Genomic DNA, 13,126 nt, shown 5'->3' with positions numbered 1-13,126 from the left:
CCCACTCATTCACTCGCTCACCCTCCCACTCATTCACTCATTTACCCTCCCACTCATTTACCCTCCCACTCATTCACTCGCTCACCCTCTCACTCACTCACCCTCCCACTCATTTACTCGCTCACCCTCCCACTCACTCACCCTCCCACTCATTCACTCGCTCACCCTCCCACTCACTCACCCTCCCACTCATTCACTCGCTCATCCTCCCACTCATTCACTCGCTCACCCTCCCACTCATTCACTCGCTCACCCTCCCACTCACTCACTCACCCTCCCACTAATTCACTCGCTCACCCTCCTGCTCATTCACTCGCTCACCCACAAACTCATTCACTCGCTCACCCTCTTACTCACTCACCCTCCCACTCATTCACTCGCTCACCCTCAAACTCATTCACTCACTCACCCTCCCACTCACTCACCCTGTCACTCACTCACTCACCCTCCCGCTCATTCAATGGCTCACCCTCCCACTCATTCACTCACCCTCCCACTCATTCACTCGCTCACCCTCCCACTCACTCACCCTCCCACTAATTCACTCGCTCACCCTCAAACTCATTCACTCGCTCATCCTCCCACTCACTCACCCTCCCACTAATTCACTCGCTCACCCTCAAACTCATTCACTCGCTTACCCTCCCACTCATTCACTCGCTCACCCACAAACTCATTCACTCGCTCTCCCTCCCGCTCATTCGCTCACCCTCCCACTCATTCACTTGCTCACCCTCCCACTCATTCACTCATTTACCCTCCCACTCATTTACCCTCCCACTCATTCACTCGCTCACCCTCTCACTCACTCACCCTCCCACTCATTCACTCGCTCACCCTCCCACTCATTCACTCGCTCACCCTCCCACTCATTCACTCGCTCACCCTCCCACTCATTCACTCACTCACCCTCCCACTCATTCACTGGCTCACCCTCCCACTCATTCACTGGCTCACCCTCCCACTCATTCACTCGCTCACCCTCCCACTCATTCACTCGCTCACCCTCCCACTCATTAACTCACACTCCCGCTAGCTCGCTAGCACCCACGGCAGAGATGGAGCGACGAATTCAGCTCGTTCATGAGATCCAAATGGATTGCTGCAACGTGAGACCGTGAAAGATGTGATGACATTGGGAGGGAGGCCTTCACCCAGCAGTAGATAGATCATGGCTGTTGATGATGATGACGATGACGACGATGATGATGATGCTTATCCAGTGGGCATTTGTTAAAACAACCAAACTCTGGACCGGTTTTTGACCTTTGGGGTCTCACCAGAATGACCCAAAGTACTCCACAACAACGTAAGTATTTGGCTACGAATGTCCACACGATGAGCCACTTCGTTGAGCTATCGTTTGGGATAGCCGGGTCGCTTCTGAGAAAGAGCTACTTAGCTCAGTGGAGGGCCCTTACGTGGTAAACAAAAAGTTCAGTTTCGTTTAGTTTTCTAAACTAAACGTAGAAATATTTTTCTTTTCTTTTCTTTCCACGTGACTTTACCAAAAGAACCAAAGAGTAATTCCTGCAGTCACGAAAGCTCCAAATCAAGTTTTAGTTTCGGTTAAAATTAGTTTTTTTTTATGCAGAGAGTGATGACGACGATGATGGAGATGTCAAAACCGGCCCAGGGGTTTGCTTGTATTGAACCAATGCTGGTGAGATTACGCACTTCTCAGAGGGTCTTACGGTTGATAGGAAGTGCAATTAATTATTTTCCTTTTAAATACAAACTATAGAAAACCATTTTGATTTAAAGCTTTCGTGACTGCAGTAATTCATATTCTTAGTTTTTTCGGTAAAGTCACGTTGAAGAGAAACAACAAAATAACAAAATATATATAAAACAATAAAAAATTCTCACGACGTTTCGACCATAACTCAAACGGTCATCATCAGGTGTGTCGGTTTGCATAAATTTATTTTGAAAACGGCATATTTATTTATATATATATATAAAAATATAACGTTTGCGTCACGCGCAACGATTGGCAGTTTGCCCAGGACTAGTCCATCTATTTTTTGAAAAGAGGAGGGGGGAGACGAAATTTGTTTTTATGTATGCTGTCTGAAAGCCACTGTAAGCGTGAACAATCAATCAAGAACTGAAATGATTTATCAAATCTTTCCAATGATTGCTAAGATAGAATCCATCTTCTCGGTTGAAATTGTCTCTGTGCTTGTATATGTGGATAGCCTCATGAACGAATCTCTCATGGAAGCCAGATGGCTTACAAAGAACCTCCGTCTTGGAAAAGTCAATGGCATGTGAGCCTACTGAATTAGAACAATGATCTGCCTTTCAAAACCATCACTTTACCCTACATTGCTGGGATCACAAAAAAGATCTCCAAAATCTTGAATAAACACAAGATCCAGGTCCGTTTCAACACATTACATAAAATCCGTGATCTGGTTCCGTCTGTAAAAGATGTGATTCCGGACATACAATACCCTGGTGTCTACAAACTAAGTTGCCTCTGTGGTAGTAGTTACATTGGAGAAACCAAACGCCATATCTCGGACCGCATTCGTGAACATAAAGCAGACCTTAAACACGGTAGGACCAACACCTCGGCCGTAGCAGATCATTGTTCTAATTCAGTAGGCTCACATGCCATTGACTTTTCCAAGACGGAGGTTCTTTGTAAGCCATCTGGCTTCCATGAGAGATTCGTTCATGAGGCTATCCACATATACAAGCACAGAGACAATTTCAACCGAGAAGATGGATTCTATCTTAGCAATCATTGGAAAGATTTGATAAATCATTTCAGTTCTTGATTGATTGTTCACGCTTACAGTGGCTTTCAGACAGCATACATAAAAACAAATTTCGTCTCCCCCCTCCTCTTTTCAAAAAATAGATGGACTAGTCCTGGGCAAACTGCCAATCGTTGCGCGTGACGCAAACGTTATATTTTTTATATAAATAAATAAATATGCCGTTTTCAAAATAAATTTATGCAAACCGACACACCTGATGATGACCGTTTGAGTTATGGTCGAAACGTCGTGAGAATTTTTTATTGTTTTATATATATTTTGTTATTTTGTTGTTTCTCTTCAACGTGACTTTACCGAAAAAACTAAGAATATAGAAAACCACTTTTATTTATCGAGTGGAGGGACATAAATATAACGGCGGTGCATTGTCGTCCCCCCTCCGAAACCGGGACGCGCGAAGCCCTCGTCAATGTCCTGATGCGACTCGGTCGGACATTGGCGAGGCGGTGGCAGCGGCAGCTCGAGCGCGCGACAGCCCCCATCGGCTTCGCGGCCGCAGCGTGTTCGGTGTCGTTTGTGGAGTGCGTCTCTCTCCGCTGCCGGACCCTCGGTACCCGGACGCGCGCGGCCACGAGTGGCAGCTGCTTTTGCCCACGTGGAGGGGCGCGCTCGTTAACGGGCCCGACACGCGTCGCCAAGTGCTCCGTGGGCCACGGCAGAAATAAAAGCCTGCGCCGGTTGTTTTGTACGGCCGATGAGGTGCGATGTTGTGTTTATGATAAACCCCCGCTCGCTTCACGTGGTTACCGCAAATAATTCACTGCTATCGGTGGCCTGCGTAAATAAATTGGAACCGGTAGGGTAATGGCACCCCTGGGCGGGGGGGGGGCGGAGGGGGTGGGTACCAACGAGTGGGATAGCTGGTCTGGGCTCGCTCGTGGGAGTCTGCACGTGCACGACCTTCGGCGCGCCTCCCGGTGGGCGCCGTTTGCGAGCGCCTATTGCGCACCGAGCATCACGGCCAAGTACAGACGAGCAGCCCGGCGCGGGTGCTGCGGCAGCTGCGTTGGGGAGGCCTTCGTCCGTGACTGGACGGACAAAAAGGGCCGCACGTCGTCGTGTTTGCCGACTCGTCGGGAGTTTGTGTAACTGCTTAGGTGGCCTTCTGCAATGTCACGTGCCTTCCACTCTGTGCATCACCAGGCTCAGTAGCTCCTTCCTCTCCTCTCTCTATGACTACATCGCTCTCTATGAAGTGTCTTCTTCCCCCCCCCCACCCCCCCACACCGATCCTCTTCCCATCTGAAAATAATCCTTCCTCTGTGACTTGCTCCCAAAATATGGGAATCCACCCCGCTACCCACACCCCACCTTTTCTCGACTCTTTCTATAGCATCTTGCCGTGTAGCAGCATGTACAGATGTAACAACTGCTGTAACTGTCACCGACGGCGGACGTTATGCCTGGCAGGGTTTGCCTGGCAGGGTTTGCCTGGCAGGGTTTGCCGGGTTGGGTTTGCCGGGTCGAATTAGCCGAGTCGAGTTTGCCAAGCTTTGTTTGCTGGGTTGGGTTTTCCGAGTTGGGTTTGCCGGGGTTGGGTTTGCCGGAGTTGAGTTTGCCGGGGTTGGGTTTGCCGGGGTTGGGTTTGCCGGGGTTGGGTTTGCCGGGGTTGGGTTTGCCGAGTCGTGCCACGTGTTGAGCGTTTCTTCTCTCAAGCTGGTGCCACTACAGCACTTGCTGCCGGGCGTCTCCACGAGTTGAATCCGGCGATGTGTGCCGAGTGTTCGACCGCCTGCTTCGACTCCTGAGCTCCCCGCGGTCGCGCGTGGCAACAGCTTGAGAGATGGATCTCTCCACACGAAGCCCGACCCGGATAAGCGTGCTTGCGTAACCGACAGCCCTTATGTCGACCCACTGCTGGATGAAGGGCTTCCCATCGTCGCGTCGGCCGTAGGGGGTTGTTTACCCCACTGATAACTTCACCACGCTGGTCATTGCAGGTTTTGTCCATGCCCGCGTTTCGGATCCACGCATATTCGAGGGTCGTAAAAGTTATTTTATGCAGACCCCCCCCCCCAAAAGCAAAGTTTTTTACGATTTAATTTTTAGCCCAGCCACTGCCGACCGTGAACTCGCAGCACTCCGCAAGTCTTACTGCCCACGGTCGAAACCTGGATTCGCACCCAGGTTTTCAGCGGTGGCAGCTCAGCGGCTGCGACACGTTACTCTCCCCCTCCCCTACCCCCCCCCCAGCCACTCGACCACCACCACCACCTCACCCCTCGCCTTTTCGAGCGAGGCCTCGAGTCACCGGATACAGGAAACGAAAGGAACAAGGCGGGGGGGGGGGGGCAGCATCGATCTAGCAACTGAAAATATCCGGCAGCGGCTGTCCCCGTCGCACTACGCGGCATTGGCGATGGCGTTACACCGGGCGCCGTGCTAACGCCCAAGCTGGCGTGCGTGCGTGTGTGTGAGTGTGTGTGAGTGCGTGTGAGTGTGCGTGTGTGTGAGTGTGTGTGAGTGCGTGTGAGTGTGCGTGTGTGTGAGTGCGCGCATGTATGTGCGCGCGTGTGTGTGTGCACGCGCGTGTGCGAGCATGCGAGTGCATGCGTGTGAGTGCGTGTGTGTGAGTGCACGCGTGTGAGTGCGCGCGTGTGAGTGCGTGTGTGTGAGCGTGTGTGTGAGTGTGCGAGCATGCGAGTGCGTGCGTGTAAGTGCGTGCGTGTGAGTGCGTGTGTGTGAGTGCGAGCATGCGAGTGCGCGCGTGTGAGTGCGTGTGTGTGAGTGTGTGAGTGTGCGAGCATGCGAGTGCGTGCGTGTAAGTGCGTGCGTGTGAGTGCGTGTGTGTGAGTGCGAGCATGCGAGTGCGTGCGTGTGAGTGCGTGCGTGTGCAAAAGTGCGTGTGTGTGAGTGCGCGCGTGTGAGTGCGTGCGTGTGAGTGTGTGTGTGAGTGTGCGAGCATGCGAGTGCGTGCGTGTAAGTGCGTGCGTGTAAGTGCGTGCGTGTGAGTGAGTGCGTGTGCGTGTGAGTGCGTGCGAGTGAGTGAGTGCGTGTGCGTGTGAGTGCGTGCGTGTGAGTGCGTGTGTGTGTGTGAGTGTGCGAGCATGCGAGTGCGTGTGAGTGTGTGCGTGTGAGTGCGTGCGTGTGAGTGCGTGTGTGTGTGTGAGTGCGTGTGTACGAGCTGGTGAGCCGGCTGCAGCCCCCTTCCCTTCCAAGGGAAAGGTTTTGGCCACAGCCGCTCCATTGCCTTGACGAGAAAGGGGTGCGTTGGCCTCTGCTGGAATTTAGGCCGTCGGTGGGGTCAAAGTTTTCCCCGAGCCAGGGGGCGTAGCCGCGCCCTGGAAGTTGGGCGCACGCTCCGAACAAACGGATCCCGGCGGTTATCCGTTCGATGAAAAGAAGCAGAGTGGTGATGCGTTATATTCGCTCGAGCTCGTCAATTACCCTTGCCACGTGCTCCGCATGATGGATTGACGACCCGTTTTGCAAAATTTGAACCACCGACGCTACTTTAATATTAAAGTCTGCCCAATGAAACTACCAGCATCTGTAATTAATAAAGTGAGCTCCACCTGATGGGGCCGCATCACTGTGAGAAAATTCGGTCGAGTGGGGGGAGGGCAGATTTTGGGGGGGGGGGGGCGTTCGAAGGGGAGATGGATCCTCACCATAACAATTTAGAATCTCTGCCACTTGCCGTAGAGTGCCTGCGGGAGATGAATTCCTGGACCCGCGAGGTCTCCCTAAAAGACACACGCGTGATCTCATCGGGCTCCCACCTGGTTTAAATACACCACATCAATCGCATCGCTGTATACATGTCCATATTTTGGTTGAGGGCGCTGAGCTTTGTAACATTTTCCCCCACCTCCATACGAGAGAACTGCTCTCAACTTCAAACACGGAGCCAAAACCTGCAGCTGTGCCACGTTTTATTTATTTAAATTGTATTTATTTTTTCTTTCCCCGTTCTTCTTCTACTTAAAGGAGCCGGCGAAAGGGGCCGGGTGTGGGGGGGGGGGGGGGGCGGCCAGTGGGCAGCTCCCAGGAATTTATCGGAGGAATTTCCCTGCCACGAGTGGCCGCTTGGGCCCCAGGACGGGAGCGGGAGGGTTTGCTGGCGTCTGCGTGCGTGCAACGGCAGCTTCGCAGCTCTCTCTCTCTGCTCGCCGGCTCGTCGTCCTCCCCCCGTGGAGCCCCCGACGCGTCTTGTCGGGGGCGGACGCCGTTTTAGCGAGCAAACCCCCCTTCCCCCCCGTGTTGAGGTCACGGTTAGCGGTGGCGGCGAGAAGAACGTTCGACGCACTTGCAGGCGTGCGTCAGCGCGCACGCGTGCGCAGATTCAAGACACGCACACAAAATTCGAGATGTCCGCATCGACCGACGAGAGCGGTTAGCGGGCGGGGGGGAGGGGGGTGGCTTGGGCAGGATGTGTCGCTCGCGGAGGTGGGTGGACGGTTTGGGTGGGGCGAGACTAAGGACGGAGTGGCAGCCAAAGGAGGGAATGCGCCCGGCGCAGGCCGCACGCCGCGGAGACGGAGCGATGAGATTAGTTCGTGCGCAGGCGCTCGACGGATTGTTGCACCGTGGGACGGTGAGGGACAGCGACAGCGTGGGGAGGCCTTCATCCAGCAGCGGATCACGGTCGAGGATGACGCCCCCCTCGTGTACCGTGCCGTTCTTTCATAGGTGCTCGCACTTGCACACGGAAATCCCCCCAGGAGCCAACACGGACTGATAAGCGAGCAACTACGAAGGCCGTGATGGTACACAGAGGGGTGGCATAGCTGATGTGAGCCGTGGTCAGGAATTGAACTCGGATGGGCCGGGTTTGTGGCGAAGTGCGCTGACCGCTCGACCCCACCGCTCCGGCCCAGGCACTGGAAAACTCAACAAGGCCCGCGCGGAATTGACGAACCCTCCGTTTGTCCGGGACGTGCAATCACAGTGGCGGGAATTGTGCAGGCAGGGAGGTGGAGGTGGGGGGGGGGTGGGAGGGCAAAAGAAACATCGAGTCCATGTGGAAAAGGTGCTTCAAGGTCTGTGGGGTGACGCCACTGCCAACGTCTCTGCCACCGCCTCGCCTGGGACGTTATCTGTCCCCGTGAGCCGCTCGCCGCGGACCCAAAATAGGCAAGCCGAGCGGTGCCCGTTTACTTAAAATATCCCCCGCGGGTGTTGGGTTCTTTGGGCACCGCAAGTGGGCACTGGAGGTAAGGGGGGGGGGCAGCGTGGTTGGGTGGCGGGGAGGGGGGGGGATATGTGACCATTAAAAAAAAGAAGTTTGATCTCGTGTTACTTGGCTTGCCGACGAGGATTGTTGCGTGAAAACTCCGAGTGCGTAGCTCGGTTTTGGTCCGGTTCATTGGAATCGTCGTACGGAGTGGGGGGGGGGCGGGGGGATGCAATCCAATCCGTGTGACAGCCAATTCAAGCGAGGTGTCCAAACTGACGTGGGCGTCACATACATCCAGTGTACAGTCACTCGTAGCCCTTTTGTCATTATATAATGCCGGATGAAGGCATCCCCCCCCCCCCGTACAGCGTTTGATTATGGGGAGGGGGTTGTTTGACCATACTTCACCACGATAGTTAGTCCTGGGTGATAAAGCGGATGGGGTGCAGGGTATGCCCCCCCCCCCCCCCCCGGAACCAGTTCGGACATCACTCACCACTGATGTAGGCCTTGGCTAGGAATTAAGCTCAAGCGGCTGGTCTATCACACGAACTCCGGTCGTCATCCTCGCAGCAGGAGCTGCCAGCCATTCAACAAAGACGGTGGTCACCGCATCACGCGGCGCTTTCAGATGCGCTTCTGCGGCCGTCTGGAACGCTCTTCTTTCCGACATTAGGAAGCCACTGGGAGCTGTGCACTTTTAAATCATCATCTAGATTGAAAAGTAATTTCCCAAGAACTGCTCTTTGTGTTTATTTTGTTGTCCTTCCCCCCCTCCCCCCACACGTCCAATCAGCACGTCTGGCTACGTACGGTGCAAAGGAAGCTGAACATACGCAGTGCAGTGCGCTAACCACTGCGCCACTATTCCAGCCAGTGTTGGTCGACAGTCATAAATAGACAAGGAGTTGGGAGAATCGTTTTAGGCGTGGCCTGGCGGCGGTGGCTCCCCTGCTGCTCGCGGCTGCCTGTGACCCAGCGCTGTGGAGTCAGCAGCGAGGGTCGGTGGATCACACGCAGATGTTGTGAAACTCCCTTCCCCGCGGGCGTCTAGGTGCCGTAACCCTGCTTGGCTCGCCAGGTGTAGGCAACAGAGCAAGTGGACTCATCGCCAACTGTACGGGGATAGAGCGTTGCACCCTTGTGCAACGCGTAGGTTTTCACCAAGTTGATCCGATTTCCTCCCACGTGTTTCACAGAGGCACCGATTGGCTGAAAATCTCTTAAAATAAAAACCCAATGCAGGGGACACAGCTGAAAAAGATTCCGATGACTCAGTGTGGCTTTCCTATATAAATAAGTTAATTATAATTATTAATATTCGCTTAAAATATTCTGAGCACGAACAGAAGCAGACAAAGCCACCTCGTTTCTCAACATTACCGCTGCCGCAAGCACGCTGAGCCCTGTGCAGTCTTCCTCAGGGGCTGGACGGCCGCCGTAAAATGCATTGGTGGCCAATGGCAGGCGGTCGCCAGTGGCAGGCGGTCGCCAGTGGCAGGCGGTCGCCAGTGGCAGGTGGTCGCCAGCATCGCGTCACCAGACCGGGGGGGTCGGAAACCCGCGGCTCCGGGGCCGCACGCGGCTCTTTAAGGGCGCCTTCATCCCGTCGCTTATTAAGGACCCACCGTCTCGTATTCAGAACGTGCACCGCAGCTCTTGAAATACTGTCGAGTGTTTTTTAATGGACCGATTTCGAAAAGAATGGCTCTTCTCCCGTTATGTTGGTTGCTGACCTCCTGACTTAGTTCAACAGAAAATTTACCAAAACATTCAAATGCAGGCGCCTCCTGAGGAAATGCCTTGACGCACTTATTATTTCGATTTAAAGCTTTCGTGACTGCAATGATTCATCTTCTTTGGTTCTTTCGGTAAAGTCACGTAGAATGATAATAAAATAATAAATTGATAAAATAAAATAACACAATAATATTCTCACGACGTTTCGGCCACAACACAAGCGGCCTTCATCAGGTGAAGGGGGGCGAGACTGTCTGGTAGGACAGCGCTGTCCTACCAGACAGTCTATTATTTTTATATTATTGTGTTATTTTATTTTATCAATTTATTATTTTATTATCATTCTACGTGACTTTACCGAAAGAACCAAAGAAGCACTTATTATTATTCTTGTGTTGTGAGCATCCAGAGGTCAGTGATCAAAGGGGAAGACCTACACCCCGATGGTGGTGATGATGGTGAGACTAATAACAAGCCTCGAAGGAGGACACGTTGACCACGTGACCTCTGTATGTTGAACTTATTTCACACCGTACGTAGCCAACCGTGTTAATCGGATGTGCGGGGGGTGGGGGGAAGGACAACAAACTAAACAACAAAAAGCAGTTTTAAAGAAATTAGTTTTGAATCTAGATGATGATTTGAAAGTGCAGAGCTCCTAGTGGGTCCCGAATATCGGAAGGAAGAGCGTTCCAGACGGCCGCAGAAGCGCATCTGAAAGCGCGCGAGGCGATGACCGTCTTTGTTCGATGGCGTAGCCAAAAGTCGCTGCTGCGAGGATGCCCACCGGAGTTCACGCGAAGGTTCATGCTCCTTGACGAGACCAGTAAGGTCGTTGTGGTTCACTTGTGGAAAGCAAATTCTTGGTTCTTTCGGTAAAGTCACCACGTAGAAGGGAAACAATAAAATAATAAAAATATAAAACAATAAAATTATCACGACGTTTCGACTGCAATACAAGCAATCATCATCAAGTGTGAAAACCACAGCAAGAAAATTTGAAAAAAAAAAAGGGGCGGGTTTTTTTTCAAATTTTTTTCAAATTTTCTTGCTGTGGTTTTCACACCTGATGATGATTGCTTGTGTTGCAGTCGAAACGTCGTGAGAATTTATTGTTTTATATTTTTATTATTTTATTGTTTCCCTTCTACGTGACTTTACCGAAAGAACCAAGAATATGAATCCCTGCAGTCACAAAAGCTTTAAATCAAAAATTGTGGAAAGCACTTTGTGTGTAATAAGTGCGACCGTATAACGTATCCGATCGGCAACCGGAAGCCAATGCAGCTCAGCGAGCACTGGACAGATTTGGTCGGAACTTGCAGTGCCCGTCACGAGACGCGGCAGATAATTGTATGCACACTGCAACTTGGTGGCAATTGAGGCATCACCGACGTCATCCGTGACGACCTATTGACCTTGACCTACTCTCGCCCTCCCTTCCTCCCCGCGCACGCGCCAGTCAAGTACCTGCGTGAGGTGACGCCCTACTTCAAGAAGGGCTCTCCCATCGGAGAGCTGGGCTGGGAGGTGGCGCCTCCGCTCACGCCCAAGCCCAGCCTCGCGGTGGCGGCAGCGGCCGGCAACGCGGCGGGCGGCTCGCCAGACGCGGGGGTCCACGACGCCGCCAAGGACAAGAAGCGAATCCCGCTCAAGATGTGCTTCGTCACGCGCAACCTCAGCAAGCCGGACCCCGAGAACAGGTGAGTCGGGGGCTCGGGGGACAGGATGAGCCCGTGCGGTTCGGCGACACGGATTCATTGGTTCTTCTTCCCTCGTACGGCTTACCGACGCAGATGCAGAGCAACGACGACAGTCTTATGTTCTGCCAAATAACCGCGTCCGGAGCAGCAGAGTGTATCGCTGTCAGCTCTCCTTCCTATTTGTGGATCGGGCATTGTTATACGTTGTATGGTCTGTTCCGGATGACCACAGTCGCACACCGGAGAGTTTTTAATTTTCCAGCGGATGCGGTTTAGGGTGGACCATGAGCTTCGTGAAAGCTTCGTGAATGCTCATGGTCCATGACCTTTCATGGACCATGAGGGATCTTCTGCGTTGGGTCTTCCACAGCAACGTGTTTGTTTGCGAGTTCCTTTCAACTCCATTCAGCTCTCCAAGCTTCATCGGGTTGATTTGGTGATCGCTCGGATTGAGGCCCGCACCTGAGCACGTGACGGTTAACCCCTGTGCCCCACCGCTCCATCCCACTGCAGTGTCCTCGCACTTGTATAAACACTCAAAAGTGGAGTTGGCCAGACATCCCAATATCGTCCATTATACAGGTTTATTTTTTGGGTTAGATCGCGTAAATATATAAATGTGTCGTTAAACCCGCCACCACCCGACACAGCCAATTAGTAAAGTTTGTCACGTAAACAGAAGATGCCAATTCGTTACTAGTACAGCACACAGGTGTGTTGGAGACCCAAGCCACAACATTTACAATCTGAGTACGACGTTTCGCCAGTAATTACAACTAGCTTCATCAGGCGACAGTCAGATTTGTGGAGAAGGCCTCCTGGCGGGTTTAACGACACATTTATATATTTACGCGATCTAACCCAAAAAAAACCGGTATTATGGATGATATTGGTCGCGAAAGCCTACGTGTGAAATCATCCCAATGTAAGTTCACAGAGCTCGGGGCAGTCGTTGGCGCCGGTTCCGGCCGCCTTCCCCGGTCGCCTGTGGTTTCCCCGCCGCAGTGCTAAATGAGACGCACGCGTTACAAACGCTGCAACGCCTCCGAGACGTGCCCGGCAAGAATGACACTGCAGTAAAATAGAAACGATGAAACTTGTTCCGTATTTTTTTTTTACCATTCTTGACCAATAACCTGACTGTGTCCCGTCCAGTGCTCGCCGAGCTCCATTGGCTTTCCGGCTGCTGAACGAATACATTACGAGGTCGCACTCGTTGCGCGCAAAGCGCTCGCCACAAATGAACCGCAGTACTTCGCTCATCTCGTCAAGGAGCGTAAACCACCATCGCGCGAACTCCGATCATCCTCGCAGCAGCGGCTTTTGGCTCGGCCATCTGACAGAGACTGTGGTCACCGCAATCGCGCGCTTTCAGATGCGCTTCTGCGGCCGTCTGGAAGGCTCTTCCTTCCGGCATTAGGAAGCCACTGGAGCTATGCACTTTTAAATCATCATCTAGATTGACAAACTCATTTCCTTAGAACTGCTTTTTGTGTTTAGTTTGTTGTCCTTCACCCCGCACCTCCCGATTAACCCGGTTTACTACGTACAGTGCGAAATAAATTTTGATTTAAAGCTTTCGTGACTGCAGTAATTCATATTCTTAGTTTTTTCGGTAAAGTCACGTTGAAGGGAAACAACAAAATAATAAAATATATAAAAAACAATAAAAAATTCTCACGACGTTTCGACCATAACTCAAACGGTCGAAACGTCGTGAGAATTTTTTTTATTGTTTTATATATATTTTATTATTTTGTTGTTTCCCTTCA

At 52.3% G+C, this 13,126-nt stretch overlaps 1 protein-coding gene across 2 annotated transcripts in view; it reads left to right on the top strand.

Annotated features, from left to right (window-relative positions):
• LOC116954215 (beta-1-syntrophin) overlaps positions 1–13,126 on the top strand; it is a 46,566-nt gene that overhangs the window by 26,182 nt on the left and 7,258 nt on the right. For both annotated transcript variants that reach the window (XM_076052187.1, XM_076052186.1), the window contains exon 3: positions 11,114–11,354. In XM_076052187.1, coding sequence (XP_075908302.1) covers positions 11,114–11,354 — 241 coding nt within the window. The remainder of the gene's footprint in view (positions 1–11,113; positions 11,355–13,126) is intronic.

This window comes from Petromyzon marinus, chromosome 54, assembly GCF_048934315.1.
Source record: "Petromyzon marinus isolate PM22_M1 ecotype Great Lakes invasive population chromosome 54, UKy_Petmar_22M1.pri1.0, whole genome shotgun sequence".
In the NCBI taxonomy this organism is placed as follows: domain Eukaryota; kingdom Metazoa; phylum Chordata; class Hyperoartia; order Petromyzontiformes; family Petromyzontidae; genus Petromyzon; species Petromyzon marinus.
This window is presented reverse-complemented; position numbering and strand designations above follow the sequence as displayed.